The sequence below is a fragment of the Lissotriton helveticus genome, chromosome 2_1 (genome assembly GCF_964261635.1).
Source record: "Lissotriton helveticus chromosome 2_1, aLisHel1.1, whole genome shotgun sequence".
NCBI classification, from domain to species: Eukaryota; Metazoa; Chordata; class Amphibia; order Caudata; family Salamandridae; genus Lissotriton; species Lissotriton helveticus.
The window spans coordinates 545,947,790-545,971,314 of record NC_136059.1 but is presented as its reverse complement, the minus strand read 5'-3'; the positions used below and the strand labels follow the sequence as shown (position 1 = coordinate 545,971,314).

Below are 23,525 nucleotides of genomic sequence, written 5' to 3'. Positions count from 1 at the left end.
GGGTAAGTCACCCCTCTAGCAGGTCTTACAGCCCTAAAGGCAGGGTGCACCATATCTAGGTGAGAGCATAGCTCAAGAGCAATATGCCCCTACAGTGTCTGTACCATGCACAGACACTGTAAGTCCTTTGAAGTCATTTTGAGTACATGGGCTTGGAGTTTATCACGAACTCCACAGCTCCATGATGGCTTTACTGAGGTTTGGAAGGTTTGGTATCAGAATTCACAGCACATTAAACCCACGCTGATGCCAGTGTTGGATTTAATGAAAAATGCATACACAGGGCATCTAAAAGATGCCCCCTGAAGAATTACAAACTCTGGTGTGGTTCCTGACTGTCTCCCAGCCATCTGCCACCACCAGACAGTTTTCTGGACACCTGAGTAGAGAGCCCCACTCTCCGGGAAATGGAGAACATCCTGTGTAGAGTTGTCATGCCTCCTCCCCACAGGATGGGCAGGGCCCTCGAAGAGGGAGCTTCAGAGGCCTGCCACCTTTGTTAGCTGCACCCAGCCTTCTGCTGCTATTAGCAACTGGCTCCTACCGGTTCTGACCCTCATTTTGGGCACGAGAACCAGCGGCAAAACCTAGCTAGGAAAAGAAGTGTTCCCACCTTTGCCAACCCCACTTCTCAGGTTTGGGGAAACGAGGTGAAGCCCACATCTCAGTCCCCTTCATCTTGTAGATGGGTGGACCCCTCCAACCAGAAAGAGGCTTATGCCCCCCCTTCCAATGGACGGTGGCATACTAGGTGGTGTAGACGCCCCAGGGAAGGGACCCTTTGGTCCCAGCCTACGCACCCCTGCAGCACCCCTAAATCTATTATGTAGCGGTACCCCTGAACCTTGCTTCTTAAGATTTGATTGTGACAAGAAGGACCGAAGAGCCGTGCTGCAGAAGAGGAGGAGGAGGACGACGACGACAACTGCTTTTGCCCCAGCCCTACCGAACCTATTGCCTGCTCTGAACCCCTGCAGCCAGCAGCCTCCACGAACCCTGGACCTGCCCGACTAAAGAATTCTCATCTCCTATAGATATGTCCAACACCAACCTAAGCCAGGACTCAAGATCCAGCTGGATCTACAAGTCCTCACCAGTATGCACCTGATGCCCACGGCCCGAGTCTGAGTGACGCAACACCCTAGTGAGGTCCGCCCGACGATCCTGACCTTTGTGCCAGTGTTGCACGACCTTCGTTGACCTTCTCCTTGACACCTGCAGCCACATCCTTAAGGATCTCCCCAACATCGACTGGAACTACTGAGAAGAATCTGAAAGGACACCCCTGCACCCTCAACTCCTGAGGTGCCTGACTGACGGTGTCCGGCAACACTTTATCTTCATCCTCCACTCGTTGGTTCCCTTCACCAGTCTTCTGGTTCCAGCCTGCAGCCCTTTTCTGCGACCTATGCCCTACATTGAAAAGCATTGGGCTCCAGACACCACCTGAGGACCCTGCACCCGTCCGCCCCTGCGTGGCTGGTGGGGTGGACTCAGTACCAACCTGGGCCCCCTTTTGCCCTTACCTTCACCCTAGGAGTCTGGTTCCCGGATTATCTACTTTAGCCTCTGATACACCTCTGGGCTTCCCTGAAACTCTGTGCACACTATACCTTACTTTGGTATAGTATATTCAGAGTCAGCTTCCTAGATTATGCCACTATGGTGAATCAACATCTGTTTTTTTCAATCCTAAGCGCTAGTAGTGAAATTGAACTAAGGGGAAATTGATAACATTGGAATTGTTTATGCTAGGAGACACAGAACTATTGTTTTTTTTGGGGGGAGATGGGGGTGATAGGTGGTCGGTGGTCAAAGTGTTATTTCAGCCATTTGTTCTACTTTTTGACTATAGCTCAGGCTGATCTTGTTATGGTTGTGTTATGTTGGTATCTTGCGGTGATATGCTTGTGCTGCTTCACCACATTTATTGAGAAAGCAAACTTGCTAATGCTGTGTGTCATTTCAAATTGAAGACCTTTAGGCATCTAAACTATTAGGTAAAAGACCCAGACTAAATGTAGTTGTCCTCGTTTGCCTGTTATCTGCCACAAGACTTGTACAAAGCTGGGTTGGACAGTTGCGGGGAATGATTATAGGGCAGTGCCTCTGGGCTAAAGGAGGACTTGCTAGGTGGCTTTATCGCGTAGGCATAGCGTTCAAGAAGAGTTGGTTGTGAGTGTGGGGACAGTGTCCTTCATTGTTAGATGTTGACTATTTTATCCCCTACCCCCTCCACCAGTGGCTAAAACAAATGTTTTAGATGTAAATCAGTAGTCGGAAAGCAAAGGTGCCACATAATTTATTTTGAGCTCATCTGATAACAAAGATGGTTTCTTTTCTACTGAACTTTTTGGTAAGCCTTTAAGTGAGCAGGCACAGCTATGATGACATCCATCAGTTGTCCCTCCAATTTCTTCCACTCTACAGCGTTGTGGCATTTTTTTAAGTGCCAGTGTAGAAGAAAGGAAGGAGACTGTACAGGTTTTAGGATCATCTGTTCTCTGTAGTGGAGAAATTCTGGAGGAGTGTCATGGTGAAAATGAGGTCACCCTTACGGGGCCTGTCTGCCCAATGTATCTAATTTTTTTAATTTCTTGTATTCTAATCCGTTGAGGCTGGTAAAACAAATTGGTGCATATAGCCAGTAAGCTAATCTAAAAATGTCTTTGTCTGTGTTCTGAATAGGTTGTTGTGGGAGTGGTTTAATTTGGAAGTAATTTCTTTGAGACCAGTGATGTCTCAGAGAGGGATGGGTAGCAGGGATTTGGCATCAAGAAATATGGATTAGTTGCTAGCGATGCCAGTTCTAGAAGTGATATTCCTGTACTTTTGTGATGTCCACATCCAAACACTAACTTGTGATTGTTCCCTAGGATTTTCTCTAACCTCTTGCCCGCTAAGAAAATTAAATTATACTAAGGTACCCCCAAGTTTTTTTGAGGCCTAAGAGGGGGGGGGGAAGGGATATACAAAATAGAGCAACCTCTTATCATGCCTATCTGATTTGAGAAATGGTAATAACTCTAGTTACAATATTCACTGTACAGCATAAATACACATGAGGGAAATGACTCATTTGCATTGTATTTATTTATCAAAAACAAAGATTTTTTTGTATATATTTAGTTTTTTGGGTCTCGCTGGCAATGCATCCGTAAGGATGCATTAGTCCAGCTGGAGACCAATAGCGATCACTCTGGGGGGGGAAGGACGGACCAGAGGGTGTGCGAGCTTTTCTAGCTGGATTCGTGTGCGCGAACGCGCACGTCGCGTCCCGCGCCGTACACATCGCAGACAGACACTCGCTCACACACACACACCCCCTCCCCCACAGTCACACACACACGCACTCCAAGACACATACACACACACACACGCACGCGCACACACACACATACACAGGCCGCCCCCCCCCCGCAAGCGCGCGCGCGCACACACATGCTTCCCCGCCCCTTCGCCCCCGCCCGCCCGCAGCTCAGCAACGCACTCACCGGCTTCCTCTCCTCAGCTGCAAGGCCCGGCAGCAGGACTCTTCTTCCCTCCTTCAGCACCGGGGCGCAGGGTAGGCTCCTGCCTGCTCTGGTGCTCCCAACACGGCTCCAATCGCGGCTCTTCCGTGGGAGGCGGGGTAGGCTCCCGCCCTCCTACTTCCTGTTTCCGGTTGTCGCGCCGGCCTGCCTGACTTCCTGGTCGCAGGCCGGCAGAGTGACGAGGATGTTGGATTTGCGGTATTTATTTATTTAGTTATTTATGCATTTTTATATAGCGCGGACTTTACCCGAAGGCGGTATTTATTTATTCATTTATTTATGCATTTTTATATAGCGCTGACTTTACCCGAAGGCGGTATTTATTTATTCATATATTTATGCATTTTTATATAGCGCGGACTTTACCCGAAGGCGGTATTTATTTATTCATGTATTTATGCATTTTTATATAGCGCGGACTTTACCCGAAGGCGTCGGAGGCTTCACAACAGGAACAGAAATGAAACATAATGAGAAACATTACAAAAGAACAGGTTGCAAAAACATACGTTACTTACATAAGGTAATAGTGACAATTGTGAGCAACCAAAATACATGAGGTAGTCAAAAGTGCACAAGAGGAAATGAAAGTGACAAGTGTGCAGTTATAAGAGAAAACAGAGTATGATTAGAGGTATAGCCCTGCAATAAGTGCTAGACATTCGGGCTCAGGAACAAGCGTTACATGGGCAAGGTGGCACTTGTGCAAGTATCAAAGGTAAAGACATGTGAGAGGTAGCAGCCGTGTGTTGCAAGGGCAGAGTGGTGTGTGCATGTTACAAAAGGGCACCGAACACCAGTACATGGAAAATACTGCAAAAAGGCAGACCCTCCAATCACAGGCATACACTGGGAAGGCACTTCCATGGTCATGGGAGGTAGAAATTATCAGTAGTGGGAAGTCTTCCTCACAATAGCAAGAGGACGTGAATTACTTTTGGAGGTGTCTCTGGAGAAGGAGAACTTTGAGGTCCCTTTTGAAGAACAGGTTATGCATGGAAATGTACACACCTCGGGGTGCACAATGCTTGTCTCAGGAAGTTCCCGGTGTCTCTGGAGAGCTCCCGTGCCCTGCAGTGTTGACTGGCAGCTGTAACCTCTGACGAGGGTTCAGCTTCTCTTTCGATGCTGCCGGTTGGTTTGTGTTCCTGGATGTCTGGTTTCGGATGCGCTTCTAGCGCCTCGGACCCGCTTCTAGCGCTTCGGACCCTCTGTCTCTGCTCCGAGACTCAGCAGCGCTTGGTTTTGTTGACAGCTCGTGACGTCATGCAGATGACGACTGAAAAGAGACACCTTCATTCCTGCACCTATATTCGACTGACTTGAAATAGGGCGGTTAATGCCTCACTGTTCATTTGTGGGCACAGCTGTCTGTCACAGAATAAAGTCGTTCTTAGACAGCTGCTGTTCCACATAATGTTTACGGATAGGTGACGTTTTGACATTAAAATAAAATGCTGCCTATGTAGCACTTCCCTTCACGCTCCTGTAATTTGAAGATTGCCCTTCATGTATTATTACCCAATTAAATGGCACAAAGCTTAGAATTAAAAGCGGGACAGACTAATAGGATTTCATCTGAAGCTCAAGTTACGCCGCTCGCCTGTCTGACGCTTTGACCGCATACCGGCGGACAGAAGTGACGAATTGGCTACCTACTTCAACTCCAAAATCGCACGTATTCTAGTCTCCCTCCCCCATCCCTGCCTGCTGAACCACATGGACAATGATGCATCTTCCAACCTCTCAGGAAACATCATGCATCCTCAGCTGACCGCTTTCAGAGCAGTAACACTGGACGAAGTAAGCACAACCATGGCCAAAATGAAAAGCGGCTCCCCCCTAGATCCTGCCCCCATTAGATTCCTGAAAACAGTAGCCCCTGTCATCGTGCCTACGATCACGGAGATGATAAACATCTCGCTATCTCAAGGCTCTGTCCCCCCAAGCTGGAAGAGTGCAGTAGTCAAGGCACTCCTAAAAAAACCTCATTTGGACCCCGCCGACATGGCGAACTACCGGCCAATCTCACTCCTCCCATGCGTCAGCAAAATGGCCGAGAAACTGGTCAATGGGCAACTGTCACAGTTCCTTGAATCAAACAACCTTCTGCGGCAGTCACAAACTGGATTCCGCCCGGGCCACGGCACAGATACCGCCCTTCTCGCTGTCATCGAGGAGGCAAGGTGCATCCTGGATTCAGGAGGGTCAGTGGCAGTGATCCTCCTGGACCTCAGCGCAGCCTTCGACACGGTGAACCACCGTGTCCTACTCCATCGGCTGGCCGTGGCAGGGCTCGCAGGTTCGGCGCTCACATGGATAGAATCCTTCCTTTCAGGGCGCTCGTTCCAGGTATGGGATGGCAACTCCCACTCTGCCTCCCTCCCCCTTGCGAGCGGAGTCCCCCAGGGGTCATCCCTAAGCCCCACTTTATTCAACGCCTACATGGCCCCCCTCGAGGATGTCGTCGCCCCCTTCGGGATTAAGATAGTGAGCTATGCGGACGACACGCAATTGGTCGTCTCACTCTCACATCTGGACAATCACCCAGACAATCTGCCGAACTGCCTCCAACAAATTCACCACTGGATGTGCGAGTCATCGCTCAAGCTAAATGGATCAAAGACAGAAGTCATGCTTTTGGGCAAGCAATGGACCACCATCCCCTCTTCGGTCTGGCCAGACGTCTTCGGGGAAGTACCCACCCCGAAACAAGTAATTAAGACCCTAGGAGTCTGGCTGGAACCCGAGCTGTCTCTGAAAACCCAAGCAACCAAAACAGCAGGCACATGTTTTGGTCTCATGCGCTCCATCCGCAGGATCCTCCCACTACTTCCGCCCCTATCTAGGAAACTCTTGGTCCAAGGCCTGATCCTTGCGCGGCTAGACTACAGTAACACGGTCTATCTAGGAGCTCCTGAAGCCACTATGGCTAGACTTCAGCGTACGCAAAACGCCGCTGCCCGGCTCCTTATGAATCTCCCTTCCAGAGTCTCAGCCAGACCAGCGATCAAGGCCCTCCACTGGCTTCCAATACGACAAAGGGTAGAATTCAAGGCCCTGTGCACCGCACACAAACTTATCAACGGTCTCGGCCCTGCTATCCTGAGAGACCTGGTTACCCCCTACAAGGCCCCCAGATCCCTACGCTCGAACAATGAGCGTCTGGCCAACGTCCCCAGATACAGGAAGGCACGCACCGGCGGTAGACGCTTTTCTGTAAAAGCATCCTCAGGATGGAACTCACTTCCTCGCCCCCTGAGGCAGGAACCCAGCCATCTCCTTTTCCGGAAAAAATTGAAAACGCTGCTGTTCCCAAAATAAAGTCCCCTCTCCCCTCTGGCCTCCACAAATGCTACAGCGCGGGGATGCCTCCGGGTCACCAGGCGCTCTATAAATCGCTAAATAAATAATTAACTATAATTGGTCGAACTAGCTCGGGTGAGTCAGTTCGTATCGTTTCCTCCCCCTCGTCACATTTCACTTGCTGAATGGTGTGTGTTGAAGCGTTCGCAGTCCTTTTCTACAAGTGTGTGCAGCAGGTTTTCAACATTGTGAATGGCCCGCGCAGACCTACCAAGGACCTTTACAGTAAAGCCAGCATATTGGTACGTCCCTGGTAGCACCGTGGGCCCGTCTAGCCCCAATTAACCTCTTCTTCATTGGTTTCCAATAGGTTTACTGCTTTCAAGTCGCGCCATCCCACCTCGCCTTTCCATACAATAACTGATAATTGTTTTATACAACTTTGTGATTTTTATACATTTGTTACCACATAATTTGGCCTCTTTTTTTTATTTCTTTTTTTATACCCAACGCTGCCGCATACTATAGCCCAAGCTCGCTCTCTCTCTCTCTCTCTCTCTCTCCCTCCTCCCCTCTCTCTCTCTCTCTCTCTCTCTCTCTCTCTCTCTCCCTCCTCCCCTCTCTCTCTCTCTCTCTCTCTCTCTCTTCCCCACCTTTTCTCTCTCTCTCTCTCTCTCCTCCCCTCTCTCTCTCTCCTCCCCTGTGTCTCTCTCTCTCTCTCCTCCCCTCCCTTCCCTCTCTCCCCTCTCTCTCTCTCTCTCGCTCTCTCTCCTCCCCTCCCTTCCCTCTCTCTCTCTCTCCTCCCCTCCCCCCAGCCCGGAATACAGTACCACTGTGATCACAAAATTCTTAAGCACCCTGCAACACTGGGGATTTACAGGAATCCAAACACCAGCGTAAAGTACTCAAACAACAATGACGTCTGTCTTATAAATGTCACAAAAAAATGTTAATATTTCACTTCTGTTCTTGGATTTTCGTGAAAATACAACACATATTGCATTACAAATGCTATAGGTGTCACATTTGTGAAAGTTAAAACTATTGGCATTGTAAATGACAAAGCTATTACTTTAGCTATTACTATAGCTATTTTCACAACCAACACATAAATAAAAAAAAATGTAATTCACAATACCAATGGCTCAAACTTTCCTAATGCGAGACCTATTGCATTGCAAATGCTTGTTAGTATATATTTTTACATTTTCTTGATAAAAAGATTTTTACAAAACACATTACAGAATTGTTTCATAAAGGAGAAAAACATTTCTTCACTTTTCTGAACATAAATTTATATGTAAATAGCCCCCAAAGCAAAAATAAAAAATTAACATTCTATCATTCATCCATTCTCACCTTTCAAACCTCTCGTACATACCAACTGTCATACTATACAGACAAATTCACAAAGAAACGCATCTTGAGTGAAAATCCTACTGCAATGATTCAATTTGCCTTATATCAATACATTCCACGTGCATTTTACTGGCCCTGAAGAAGGTGAGAACAATCTGTTTTCACCGAAACGTGCGTAGGCCATCAACACACATCTGTGAAATCCACTTAAGAATTGCGACAGGAAAATGATTATTCAAAACCCAAAAGATGGACATATATTTGTGCTTTGGAATGTATTGATATAAGGCAAATTGAATCATTGCAGTAGGATTTTCACTCAAGATGTGTTTCTTTGTGAATTTGTCTGTATAGTATGACAGTTGGTATGTATGAGAGGTTTGAAAGGTGAGAATGGATGAATGATAGAATGTTAACATTTTTTTCTTTTTGCTTTGGGGGCTATTTACATATAAATTTATGTTTAGAAAAGTGAAGAAATGTTTTTCTCCTTTATGAAACAATTCTGTAATCGGTTTTGTAAAAAATCTTTTTATAAAGAAAATGTAAAAACATATACTAAAAAACTAAATATGTACAAAAAAATCTTTCTTTAAAAAAAATAAATACAATGCAAATGAGTCATTTCCCTCATGTGTATTTATGCTGTACAGTGAATATTGTAACTAGAGTTATTACCATTTGTCAAATCAGATAGACCAGATAAGAAGTTGCTCTATTTTGTATTTCCGCTAAGAAAATTCTCCTTAACCACATTTCATAATAGGGGCTTTGCAGTTGGAACTTTCACCTGTGGGGGATTATGACTGTTACCCGGTGTTTGGTTTCACAAATTTTAATTGGATGTACTGTTATAAGATAATAAGATTTTGACCCGTCCTTTTTTTAACTCCCTCCCACCCTTCTTCATGTTAATGTGAGTTTTTAAGGAGAAGGAGGCAAGGATAAATCTTAGTTTTTTTGTGTGTGAAGTTTTTTTGTGTATGTATTGTATGTAAGTGGAGAGAGCGAGCGAGAGAGAGAGAAAGAGGGGCGGACCATAGTGAAGAGGCCTACAAGATCACATATGGTCAGGGGCTTCAACGAGAATGTGAATTGTTGTTATGGTGCCAGATATGTATATTTGCATAAACGTCAACACACAATGAGGGTGACAGACAAAAACACTAAGGATGGCCAGGTTGTCTTTGGTCATTGAACTAGATAATCAGGTTTAGGGTTTTAGACTAGTAACAACACTACCTTCTATCGTTCACTGGAACATCTCTGGCAGGTTAGTTGTCACTACAGACAAGTGCCAAGATCAATACATTTGGTGTATATGTTTTTTTCTGTTCACACGTACATGTACAGCCCCTTTTTCTTCTGAGTGCAGTTAGAGAAAAGAGATTTGGTTTTCTTTTGGCAAGAGTGCTCACCATCTTCATTTTATGACTTTGGCTGTGCTGAGAAAAACAACTTCCCACAATTTTGACCCCCATTAACTAATCAACAATTGCCAAACAGATGTTTGGCTGAATTTCACTTATAGAAGGCCTGTAGCTCTATTCCTGCTTGTAAAGTAAAATGCTTGCGCAGTTTACCATGCTAAGAGGGATGGGATCATGCTTTAAGTCTAGAAACGATAACCCTTTTTCAGCAGAGGCTTCTAACATATCACTCTCCTGGGTTTAAAAAAATCACTTCACAGTAATCAGAAAATGTTGCTTGTGTTTTCAGCAATATGTGAAAACCTTCAATAGTTGTCTCTGTGAGGCATGTGAATCCAGAAAACATAAACCTCATGGTGTTTAAACAAACAAATTGTTCTCATTTGCCATGCTTGTTTCCACCTGAAACTTCCAAGCTTCAACTCTGCCTCAGTGGTCTGCCTTTAGAGGAAACCTTTGAAAAAACAGCATTATGGAAAGGGGGTCTTGAGTACCATGTCATGTCCCCCAAACGGCTATGTAGGAAAGTAGGACCTGCTTTCATGGTTACCCCCACTGTTTGCTGGTGTCATTATGGCTTTCTGACTAGTCTGATTGGGATCCTACTAATCAGGACCACAGTCTCTGTGCTTCTTCCCTAAATTGGACCATGGTGAGTACTTGGGCAACCCCCAGATTGGTTACTGGTGTACCCTTGTAAGTCCCTAGTATATGGTACTAAGGTACCCAGGGCATAGGTAGACCAAGGGTCCCCCATGGGCTGAAGCATGTATTAAGCCACCCATAGGAGACCACTCAAACTGTGACTACAGGCCTGCCATTGCAGCCTGTGTAAGCTGTTGCTAGCACCACATACAACAGATATACGTTTTCTTTTATCTGAAGTCAATGCACTTAAAACCTAAAGTCACCCCTAAGGCAGGCCTTTCAATCCTGAAGGTATGGGGCTTGCTTATAAGTGTGAAGGTGCCCCTGCATGAGCAGGACACCCCTACAATCCACGGAGTCCATTCTGCCGGGTTGTAAGTGCATTGGCCATGCGTCATTAGGCAATGCCTAACTTTAAACGAAACCTGGCATGTGCCATATCAAACATGTTGCAATCATACCTCCAACATCATAAACATTGTTGGAGGTATGATTCCATGCTTTGTAAAGCTCCTCCTGCAGTCCCTCAGTGCTCCTGGTACCGTTCTTCTAGAACCAGACAGCAAACTATGGCTGCTGCAGGCCAGAGACACAATTCTGTCCTCCTGCTGCTGAGCCAAGCTTGAGGTGGGGAATGCAGGACGATAGGTTTCCTGTCTCAGGGAGGTGTGAACAACTCCTAGACTAGACTTAGTGTATTGGGCCAGGGTGGGGCGCTTGCCAGTGCCACTAGACTGCTTTGAAGGGCACTTTTGAGGCCCTCTTTGCATACTCCAGTTGGAACCAGTTCATGGAGCCATTGCCTCCCGCTCTGGCAGGAAACTGGACAAAGGATATGGGAGTATCCTCCCCCTTTTCAGCCCCTCCTGTGGGAGGGACCCCTGAATCGTCCCAACTTAATGGCTTACCTGTGGATGGTGCCTTAGATTTGTTGTGGGACAAGATTCAGATCCGAAACCACATAGTCAGCCGCCTGGACACTTTGGACTTCGTTAGACTTTGTTTTGGGAACTACTGCAACTGGGAAGACTCCTGCTGCTCCTGGTCTCGTTGTCCTGCCAGTCTTCTGCGTTGTCTGTGCCTGTGCCCCATACAGGATCTCCTACAGGTCTGTGGACATCCAAGACACCCGAAGGAATCTCCTTTGGAGTGCAGTCCCTGCATCTGCAGGCACTGCAACAAAGCTGACCGGTCTGCTGTTCCTGAGCTCCCATGGTCTCCGAAAGGTTCAGCAACACAGGTGGTGAGTTATGCAACTCTCATGAGGCCTGCACTGTCTTGAAGGAAGTTTGAAACCAGTAACCCTCATCAGAACCTCCGGACCAGCACCTCTGTGCACCATGTCGACTTGCCGTTGCCAAGGCTTGTTGACTCTCTCCTCCAGAGCTCTGCGGTCTCCAAGAAGCTCCAGCCTTAAGCATCTCTTTCTACCAAGATCTTCATCCTCACCGCATTCTTTGCACCGTGGGACTTCAACATTGGTGAGCTGCTCGAGTTCCTCTTGCGACTCCTGTGACACCGGCCTATGGGGCTTCTTGAGGGTCTTCTTTGGCTCCAGTGGGCTCCCCTGCTTGCTCGGGCCCTGCTCTGACTTACCTGCTCGTGGTGAGTCACTTGGATCTTGCTGGGCCCTACACTGCACCTCTTTTGTCGACTACATTTGTTGCTGTTAAGAAGGCTTGATGGTGCTCCCAACAGACACCGACCTCCTGGCTCTTGATGTCCGGCGTTGGACAGCTTGTGAACGGCTCCTGGTCTTCCACAATGTCGCCTGGTCCACACAGCTGCAGCTCGAAGGTCACTGTCAACTCTCCTGCATCTTGCAACATCGGTGGGCATTCGTCTTTCATGCCTCCTGGTCACTCCTGAGTGGCATAGTCACTGTCTCCTCTGCTTGCAGGTATCTCTCATCCTGAATCCACCTTTAGGTTCCACCGGACTCTTTCACCTTCTTCGCCAGCGGCATCTTCACTGAAGTCCTCCATTGTGGTCTATGGCGGTTTCCGACGTCACTTCGCACCAATTCACCCGTCTTCCCTGGTGTAGGTATCCTGGTTCCCAGGGTATCCACAGGTCGGGTGACTCTTCAACCTTCCATCTTCCTCTGGGTTTCTTCAGGGTCTTCTGGGAAGAGTCCTTCTTCTTACAAACTGCAACTGTGACTTACCCATTGACTTGTATTGAGCACGCCATTGTGTTCCCACTTTGCTCACGGACTCCGTGGGGTTCCTGGATTCTTGAAATAATACAACCAAGCGAAACCGCTTGCCCTCTGTGCACTGTTGCAAGTCCTGGTTGGAATTCATAAACAAAATTCATCAAATGTGTTCCATGAAAACATTAACTCATAAATTGATTCAAAACTTTTTTTACTGAAATATTTTAGTCCATCAGAATATTATTAAGTGTCATAACATTCCAAAAGGATCTGTAATACTATACTTTTTAGAAATCCGTTTTTTCATTCAAAAGATGCCCATGCCCAATGCATTTCGGGCCACACGGCCCTTCATCAGGGGCTGTACCTGAAAAACATAAAAAATAAACATTCACAATACTGAAGGACCTCCAATGTCATAGGTCACAATGTTTAACAACGTCATTACATGAACAACATTATATCAATCAATGCATGTACTTTAACCTGTTCTTTGCATACAATTAGGTTCTGTAAAGAATTGAAAATACCCAAACAATAGGAAACAATGACCTCCTAATACGTGGTTCCTAATTATACATTATCTGCAATGTCTACTCACTTGTGTGTAAAAAACGCTAATCATAATGATGAGAAAACATGGATGGGGGATCCTAATCGTTCCGGATTGATCACACGAATGGCGTGGCTATCTTCTATGAACAAGAAAAGAATGACTGACTACACTACATCACACCCGGAAGTCAACAAACTTATACCGAACAAAAGACGGTTTCAACACTGACCTGAGTGAAAAGATAGCACTGTGAGATAGATAGAAGTACCGCGTATACTCAGTCTCATCAAGTGCCTGCAAAGCACATAAGTTTAATGAGCCCCGTAGTGGTCATCAATGCAAACTAATAATCATAAAAAACACCCACTCTAGTCACATTCAAAAAAACACCCACGAACCTTTAGTGATATAATCAGCCCTGCGGGTTCACTCAGTACCTCTTTCAAAACCGCCTCGTTCCGCGTTGCATTTAACCGGCATTAACGTTGCCAATGTATCTGCAAAATGGCACCATATCGATATTAGTTTTTTACGGCGTGTTGAACGGTGAACTTGTCAACCGATTCATAATGATCCCAAATACCTTTTAGAAAAGAGTTTGCACGCTGGAAGCCGAACGCGATAATTCTTGGTCAGGGATTACGCCCAATGTGTTGAACGAACACAAAGTCGCGCATATGAAGGTGGATGTGTTTATCGAAAGAGGACTAACGCAACAAATACCTTGATGTTGTGTGTATATACGCGCCATATTGGAGCGTGTAAATACTAAAAAAATGCGTAAACACGCAAATACGTTTAGAAAATGATGTGGTACGTGAAAAAAGTTGATGAAAACTTTCAAGTAAATGTACCAGTCGATGTGCAATAATAAACGTGTGTATGTTGACAAAAAGCCTAAAAATGAACACATACAATTGTCATAATTCCTTACTCAAAAATGCAAATGAACAGTATTCAAGTCTTCATGCATACAACAGTGGTACAGTAGTCACAGGTAGCTTGCTAAATCCACTCTGTCATTGATCCCTTTCGGATTTTGTGTGTCTAAACGTTTAATCCAGAATACCTCCCTCTGGAGTAAAGTCCTTGTCGTGTTTTTTTCGGGTGTGGGTACAACCACTTCCAGAACCTGAAATTTAACTTGAGCAATTGAATGCATGTTAACCTCCCAATGTACTGCCAAGCTGCTCTTTGGATTTTTGTTGCGAATAGTGCTCTTGTGCTCGGAAATACGGGTCTTGATTTTGCGTTTTGTTTTCCCTATGTACAACAAACCACAGGGACATTTAATCGCATAAATCACATTCATAGTGTTACAATCAGCATTGTGCCTGGTTATGATTGTTTCTCCTGTGTGTGGATGTTTCACTGTGTTGGTCACTATGACATTATTACATTGGACACAGTTTTGACATATTCGCATGCCTCTATAGATTGCTTGGGTTCCTCGTGGTTTTGACTTTAACAGCTCCTTAATATTCAAAGATCTCTTATAGGCAAAAATAGGTTTTCTTCCAAACAGTTCTTTAAAATCAGGTTCATTGCTCAATAGATCCCAATGCCGACAAATACTTTTCTTAATTTCATTCGTGCTGGTGGAATATTTAGAAACAAACACCTGTCGTTTTTCTGTGTCTTTGATTTTATTTTCTAGCAAGGAGTCTCTGACTTGATTTTGTACTTTCTCTCTCGTCTTTTCCAGAAGAATCTACTTTTTTGATGCATATCTCTTAATGATTGTATCCAGGGTAGATTCTAGTGTCTCATTCTCTGAGCAGATCCTTTTCACTCGCAACATTTGAGAGTATGGTAAATTGCTAATCAGACTTTTCGAATGAAAACTGTTGTACATTAGTGCAGTATTCTTATCCGTGGCCTTGTGATACACTTCAGTATGAATAACATCATCCGTTTATTATTGCACATCGACTGGTACATTTACTTGAAAGTTTCCATCAACTTTTTTCACGTACCACATCATTTTCTAAACGTATTTGCGTGTTTACGCATTTTTTTAGTATTTACACGCACCAATATGGCGCGTATATACACACAACATCAAGGTATTTGTTGCGTTAGTCCTCTTTCGATAAACACATCCACCTTCATATGCGCATGCGCGACTTTGTGTTCGTTCAACACATTGGGCGTAATCCCTGACCAAGAATTATCGCTTTCGGCTTCCAGCGTGCACCGTGTAAACTCTTTTCTAAAAGGTATTTGAGATCATTATGAATCGGTTGACAAGTTCACCGTTCAACACGCCGTAAAAAACTAATATCGATATGGTGCCATTTTGCAGATACATTGGCAACGTTAATGCCGGTTAAATGCAACGCGGAACGAGGCGGTTTTGAAAGAGGTACTGAGTGAACCCGCAGGGCTGATTATCTCACTGAAGGTTCGTGGGTGTTTTTTTGAATGTGACTAGAGTGGGTGTTTTTTATGATTATGAGTTTGCATTGATGACCACTACGGGGCTCATTAAACTTATGTGCTTTGCAGGTACTTGATGAGACGGGTCAGTGTTGAAACCATCTTTTCTTCGGTATAACTTTGTTGACTTCCGGGTGTGATGTAGTGTAGTCAGTCATTCTTTTCTTGTTCATAGAAGATAGCCACGCCATTCGTGTGATCAATCCGGAACGATTAGGATCCCCCCATCCATGTTTTCTCATCATGATGATTAGCGTTTTTTACACACAAGTGAGTAGACATTGCAGATAATGTATAATTAGGAACCACGTATTAGGAGGTCATTGTTTCTTATTGTTTGGGTATTTTCAATTCTTTACAGAACCTAATTGTATGCAAAGAACAGGTTAATGTACATGCATTGATTGATATAATGTTGTTCATGTAATGACGTTGTTAAACATTGTGACCTATGACATTGGAGGTCCTTCAGTATCGTGAATGTTTATTTTTTGTTTTTCAGGTACAGCCCCTGATGAAGGGCCGTGTGGCCCGAAATGCATTGGGCATGGGCATCTTTTGAATGAAAAAATGGATTTCTAAAAAGTATAATATTACAGATGCTTATGGAATGTTATGACACTTAATAATATTCTGATGGACTAAAATATTTCAGTAAAAAAAGTTTTGAATCCATTTATGAGTTAATGTTTTCATGGAACACATTTGATGAATTTTGTTTATGAATTCCAACCAGGACTTGCAACAGTGCACAGAGGGCAAGCGGTTTCGCTTGGTTGTATTATTTCATGTTTGCTGGCACAGTTTGGGCATTGTGCTAACCTCAGTAGCACGCATTGATTAATTAGTATTAGACACAGACTTAGAATTGATATAATCTAGGTGTGCCTCTCCTATTAATAATTCTTGTTCCTGGATTCTTACCTTGGGTGGTTCCTTGGCTCATCAGCTTTTCTACGTTTTCTGGGTCCAGTCTCGACTTAGGTCATGGTTCGCATTCCTTTTTTATTAGCATATGGTTTGGTCTCCCCCGGGACCACTGTGTATTTGTGATACTTACGTGTTCTATTATCAAAGTATTGTGATTATATCTCCGGGTAGGAGATATTGCAATGTGTTAGTGATTGTTTATAATAAGTACATATTTTTATTACTACACTGAGTGTTTTTTTTCACTTAACCTACACTATATAATTAGTACTGGTAAAACAAGCTGCTTTAAACTCCTTCTGGACTAAGCCTGAAGGCTGCTTTCCACAGCTCTGCTGCATATATAAATTAAAAAGTAAGGGGGAAGGGGCAGCCCTGCCTGGGCCCTCTTGTTATCTTAACGCTTGATGTACGTTTGACATTCAGCACAATTTTTGCCGAAGGTGCCCTATAAATGCCCTGTGTGGCCCTAAAGAACTTATTACCCATATTATAATGGCCCAGAAGGGTGTACAGTTACCACCAATTCACCTATCAAATGCCTTGGTGGCATTGAGCCGAATAATCGCCAGTGGTACTTTGTTTGCAGTTACCAAATCGTGGCTTAGTTGATGCATAAATCTCCCTTTTATGAAACCTTTTTGACCCTCTGAGTGCATTACTCAGCCTATTGGCCAGGATACTAGTAAAGAGCTTATAGTCACAATTCAGAAGTCAAATTGGTTTATAAGATTCACAAGACATAGGCTCTTTTCCTTGCTTTAAAATTAAGGTAACCACTGCTTCCTCCCGAGATTTCGGGAGCAGAGCGCCTTCCTCCCAAATCTCTGCAAAAAGCTGGGTTGTTACTGAGCATATTCTATCACTTAATTTAAGTTACGTTCATTAGGAAGCCTGTCTGGTCCAGCCAACTTACCTCTTTCATTTGTTAATCATCAACAGTACCTCGCTCTGAGATATCTCCTCCTCGTGGGTTTCCTTTTCTTCTACTAAGAGTTGCCCTCCGGTCTTACCTACCAACCAATCGTTGACCTGATCCTCCTACACATTTGAATCCTCTATATACAGAGTTTCAATAAAATTCATCAAAGGCTTACGCCACATCCTGAGCTTCCTCTAGTCTGTTCCCAGTTCTCCTACATTGTATTTCTCTTATCTCAATTCTGTCTTCATCTTCCCTGCCAGGAGTTACCCCCATTCTCACTATACTCAGTGTGCTAATTTGCTGGCTTCCCAGCGTGCCCAGACACTCTCCTCCAGAATGGTATTAAAGCTAAGTTTCCCCTCTTGAATTTCTTTCAGCCGCCTCTCAATAAAATGTTCACCATATGCGTGCTCCCAGCGCTTTTTTTTATTTCCCACAATCTCATGCTCCAAGTCTACAGTCACTTTCTTCTATTGCTTAGTCTTTTGAGCAGAAAGACTAATCGGAATACCCTTTATATAAGCTTTAAAAGTATCCCAAACTATATGTGTGGCCGCTGACTTACTATTACCCTCTAAAAATGTAGCTGTCCTTGTTCTTAAAGTATTGATTAATCCCTGATTGTTTTATAGGGAGCGATCTAATGTCCATGTTCTCGTCCTTCCATGCATGTCTATTGTTCACTCTACAGCCACTGATGCATGATCAGACAAATAAGCGGCCGAATGCCGAACATCTTTCACATCCGCTCTAAGTAACTTATCTAGCATAAAAATAGGCAATCCTAGAACGGTGATTGTATTTCTTATTCTGATGTGTACCCCTTTTCAATACGCTTCTCTCTAGATGTCACAAAGACCTAGTTGTTTCACCAGGGATCTAATGTAGGCATGCATTTTGGAACAAAAAGTTGAGCTACTGTTGCTAGACCTATCCAAATGGTAATCCATCACCACATTGTAATCTCCAGACTTAATAATCGGGTACTGGGATTCAACCAACTCTAGACACACAGTTTGTAGGGGATCTATATCGTTTAAATTAGGGCCATAGTATCCCACCAGTGTATGGATTCTATCGAATATTTTTGCAGTCGCAGTGGCCTATATACCCTTTTTATCCACTTTCCAACCAAAATGGAAACCTCTGCTCACTTTTTGGCCAAAATGATCACTCTATTTATAGGACAGGTTTGTTCCGTACACACCAGTTGCTGTACCCACTTTTGATATTTAAAAATATCTAAGCATTCATCTGTGGTCAAGTGTGATTGTTGAAGCATGATAATTTGGGCCGGGGCGTCCCTCAAGTATTGAAGAATTCTGACTCTCCTACTCCTAACTCGCAAACCATTAATATTCCCCTTTCTGCCTATCTTCGTCTTGCCATAACCCACTACCTTGGAAAACTATCCTAGCAAAAGGAATTTATTTTTGTTTTCTCCCACTATGCTCCCCACCCGGTGCCCCCTCTCACCCTAAGAACCCTCTCCTAACTCTCCTTGGCTATCCTAGCCATATTTGGCTTACCGGGAAGTATAAGGAATTCAACTAATACAACCGAAAAGTATGAAGAAATACTAATAAAGATAATGTATGACTATACAATTACAACTAAGAAGGAAATAACTACAAATAACCGCTACAGCTCAGAAAGAGCAATCTGACCCGGACCTGGGTCTTTTTCGTAGGAAACCACTAATCCCAGTCCTACAAACATTTCTTGATTCGCCCTAAGCTTCTCAAGTAATGCATCTGGTTCTTCATGGTCTCTCAGATTGTTCATCTTATTATTAACCATCAGATCTAGAGTGGCTGGAAATCTTACCTGGACAGACCCATCCCAGCTTTTTGAATTCATCCATCCTTTTTCTTAGTTCCCACTGCCTATTCAGGGTAGTTTGGGAGATATCGGATCTGATTTCAAAGGCAAGCATCTTACCAAATAGGGAACCTGCTTTCAGTGCTGCCATCAAGATCTTTTCTTTAATAGCTTATGTGAGAAAATTAAGATTCTGGGTGGCTTAACTCTGTTCACATTCTTCCTGAAGGGATCCCGATAGACCCTCTGAATGTCCTGAATCAGAATTTCTTCAGAACCTTCCCAAGCACTTCTGGTCCTCAGTAAGTCAACCATAAAGGCTTATATATCCTCCCTCTTGCTTCCTTCCAGCACATTCAACACCCTAATGATGTTTCTCCTTGCATTGTTCTCTAAAGACTCCAGTTTATCATGGCTTTCCATGAATTTTACCTTCAACCTATTCAACTCTGGTCTGTCTTGTCGTGTTGTCTTTTCGTTCTGCCACTGAAGCTTCCAATGCATATGTTCTTTGAGATAGGGATTCAAACTTCGAAGTGAACCCCTCGCAAACACCCTGAATCTCCTTTTGATTGGCTTGAGAAGTGGCAAACCTACTTCTAACCTCCTCCACAAGAGATTTCATTTACTGTTCCAAAGAGCAGGCATGAGACTATAGGTGATTATGTTCTCGTCCTACTTCTCCTGATCCCACCGATGCATTCCTGGGCATTGGTCTTACTGGGGTCGCAGTGTCACCTTCCATCTCTCCTCTCTTGCCTGCACTCCCTATCGAGTCCTCTTCTGCTAGACATTGATACCGATTTGGACCAGCCAGAATCAGAGGCACTTCTCCTTCCTTGGTACTGTGGTCTTGAAATTGCTCTTCCAATGTATTCCTGGGCCTCTTATCCATCACGGGGGTTGTTGCCTCAGACCTCGAGTCTAAGATCTCTGCAGAGAGAGCTTGTGGGGTGTCAGGAGAAAGGGAAACCTTCCTAGATACGGGGCTTTTACCATGTAGTTTGGGGGGGATGGGATTGCCTTACCCGACCTTTGTGATTGCGTATGCCCAAGTACCCCTTGCTGCTTTCTGAGGGGCACAATCACTTCTTCCTGCAACACCGGGAAGGGGGGGGGGTGACGGTTCTTGCCCACCCTCAGGACTTTCACTTTTAATGGACCTACCTCTGACTGTCTTTCTTTCCTGAGGGGCTTGCTCCTTAGATATATTAGGATCACTGCCGACCCCACACCTCATCCCGCAGTCCTCAGTGTGTACCTATCTGGCTTCTGTACTTTCCCCCACATTAGCCAGGCCCCTGCAGTCTTCCTACCTTGACAGCTTCCACCTTGGGTCTCCCCTTCTCTCACCTCCTCCAGTCCTCCGTCTATATATTAAAATCTTCCGGACAGCTCCTGTATTTCACTTTCCCATGTACTGTGCTCCGACCTGCCAAAGTTGTTTGTGGCAGCGCCTGAGCCGTGTAGAGCAGGTCTGGAAAGCGGTCTCTACCGCAGCAGTTTCTCCCCCTCCACACGACCCTGGAAGTGAGCCTACGGGCTTTTCTCACCACCCTCCACCGTATCTCCTGATGCCTCCAAACGCACCGCGCCGGCCTCTCTCCAAGCCGAGTTTTCAAACCTCAGTGCTCCGCACAATCAAAAGCCTCATTCTCGCCACTTCACATTGGGAACATATCCCTGTACTTCCGGCCAGTTCGCTGACAGCTGCCAGCTGGCTGCCATGTTCTCCCTTTAGCACTACTTTTGTAAGCGTCATGGTGTTGCAAATAGAGCAAGACCTGGAAATGATGTTGTGAACATAGATGCCTTGTAAACATGTGAACCCTTGGGTACATTAAGTCCTGTAGGGGTTTCCCTAGATTCGTACGAGGCACAAACTACGTAGGGGCTCATAAAAATGTACTTATTTGCTATCGGTTGCAACCAAACCAATTTAACTACTAAAAAGTGCTCTGCAATAATTGCTACCGTTTTTTTAAGTTAACCTCCCACATCTTTGATTGGGCACCACAACATGTTTTCTTTGACATATGGATGCTTTAGGAAGGAATATATTCTGCTCCAGAAGCTCTTTTGGCGCATGTGTTGTGTTGAGAAGGAATGTTTTCGTGGTGCTGCCCATGCTTTGTGGACCTGTTCCTTGGTCTGCTACTGCCTTTACCATACCTGTTCTGTTTGCTCCAACGCTTGTGCTGCTGGAGTCTCTTCTTAGGTATAGCGTTAGCCAGTAGCTTTTGATTTTACTAAAGTTATACGTGCACTGTACTTAAAGGGACATTCAGTAAGTTCTCTTCACCCACAGGTCTGCTATTGTCATTAATGTTTTTCATACAACCACTGCAGAGTAAATCATGGGACAGTGGGGCAGTCCACGTCAGCCATTGGCGTACTTCAGTGTGAGTAGCGGCATTCTGCTCTTTCATAAGGCGCACGTAGACACACAAAGTGCCAGGGGCTACTATTGCAATTTGTGCTTTTTGAGACTAAAAGATACTTTGGCTTTTAGTCAATGTGTTTTTAAATGAGCCCACCACTTTTTCCCAACGGTAACGTTTTCCAACAACTATAACAAAACAAGCATTGACAATGTTATAAGGCTGAGAGCCAACACCAGACGTTTTGGCTTTGCCTGTACATGCTACATCGCGTGTGTTTTTCTTGAATTCCAGCTGTTCATGCAGTGAGGTTTGTGTTAAGAAGAATGTAGTCCTTCTGCCCATGCTCTCTCTGTTCTGTGTGTGAGGGATGCTTGAACTGATGCTACTTGTAACTTAAGGTCCCTGTTTAATGTATGTGTATAGAGATTTTCAGAACCTTTCTTCACGATACAAATTTAACATTGTTTCTTTTTGTTCACGTGACGAAGGCATACATGAAAGTCTATTTTCTTGGTCAATTTCAGAAAGAAATTGCAAAATTCCAATACGTATTGCATGTTTTGGGTATTTAAAAAAATAATTACATTTCATTGCAAACTGTGTTTTCCATTGCATATCGTAGGATTGTGAAGTTGTTTTTATTATTTGTGTTGCAAGTACTATTTTTCCAATCTGATATGCGTTCGTTTTTTTCTCCCCTCCAGGAGTGACAGTTCGTTCCGGTTCTTTGTCTTCTTTTTTGTATATATTTGTCAGTTTGGTGTACATGTACTCCAGGCTTTAGGATTACAAAGTTGGGGCAACTGGTGAGTGATATGGCTGTAAAAATATGTTAAAATTGTTTGTGTTTTTGTTGCTTTTTAAACAATTGGTTTTAACAGCAAAATACATGATTGATTAGTATTTTTATGGTAAATGTCATTGTTTGAAACTTTCTATCATGGTGTTACATTTTTGTACGCAGATTTACGGACATTAATTTATTTTTGCAGTTTTCATTATCACATCTTTATTTTCTAACATCAACAAAAGTATGTATGCCAATTATCTAAAGTGGTGGTGGTTAACCCTTCTTTTTGTCTCCAGAGTTTCTCATTTTGCAGGCAGTTTCAAATTTGCCAATCTATGCTCCTCACTCATTTTCTTCGAGCCACACTTGTAAGCTGTCGCAGAATAAAGAAAAAGGCCGTTAAAGAGATAAAAAGAAACTGTTGGAAAAGAACAGCTTTAGGAGAGAGTTGTAGAAGGGGATAGAAAAGGGGCAACAACAAGAGGAAAAAATGCAGATATCACAAAGGCTGAGAGATAAAATGAGATTGAGAAGAAAGAAATAAAGGGACAAAGGTAGTAATACAATATAATAAAAATAATGAAGACCGCAATCCAGTGAAAAAGAGGTGTGTTGGGATTGTCTCCTAGATGGTGTACAGTTGCGTTCCCCTGTCCTGAATGATTAACTGAGATATCATGGATCCTGCTATTTAGGTCCACTGTAGTAAACAGCCCATGATCTGTCTGTTGCAAGACATATTACGGCTTATCAAGAACATAGAGGGGCTTGGAGCCCGTCCATTGCTTACCATTTTTTGGGCATTCCTCGTCACTCTCATTTGTCTGATTCTTGTTAGTAGCCCTCAATATTGTGTTTATCCCTACCATGGAGCATTGATTTTTACAATCTCTTGAATTGGCTGGTATCTATCTATGCTTCCACTGCTTGCTTTTCAAGACCTACTTTTTCTTTTGAGTTGAGCTCTCCATGAGAGTGCATGTGTTTCAAGCCTTTTCCCTTGTGCAAGTCTCTCCCCCTGCAGACTGTGTTCCATGTCACTGCTTTTCCCTTGCCCCCTCTTACTCTTACACTTATGCCCATTGCTTCTCCCCATGCGCACCCTCTGTGTTGCTTTCCCACAATTCCTTTGCTTCTTCTACCTCCTTCCTACCCTCATGTGTTGCTTTTGCATCCCATCTAGCCTTCCTTCTTTGCTTTCGCATCCTCTCCCATGCAACTTTGGCCTTCCCTGCCACACTGCCCC

General features: G+C 44.3%; 1 protein-coding gene across 1 annotated transcript in view; it reads left to right on the top strand.

Annotated features, from left to right (window-relative positions):
- Nucleotides 1-23,525, top strand: part of SCAMP1 (secretory carrier membrane protein 1) — a 608,538-nt gene that overhangs the window by 353,649 nt on the left and 231,364 nt on the right. Inside the window, exon 7 of the mRNA XM_078675215.1 lies at nucleotides 22,194-22,295. Coding sequence (XP_078531341.1) covers nucleotides 22,194-22,295 — 102 coding nt within the window. The remainder of the gene's footprint in view (nucleotides 1-22,193; nucleotides 22,296-23,525) is intronic.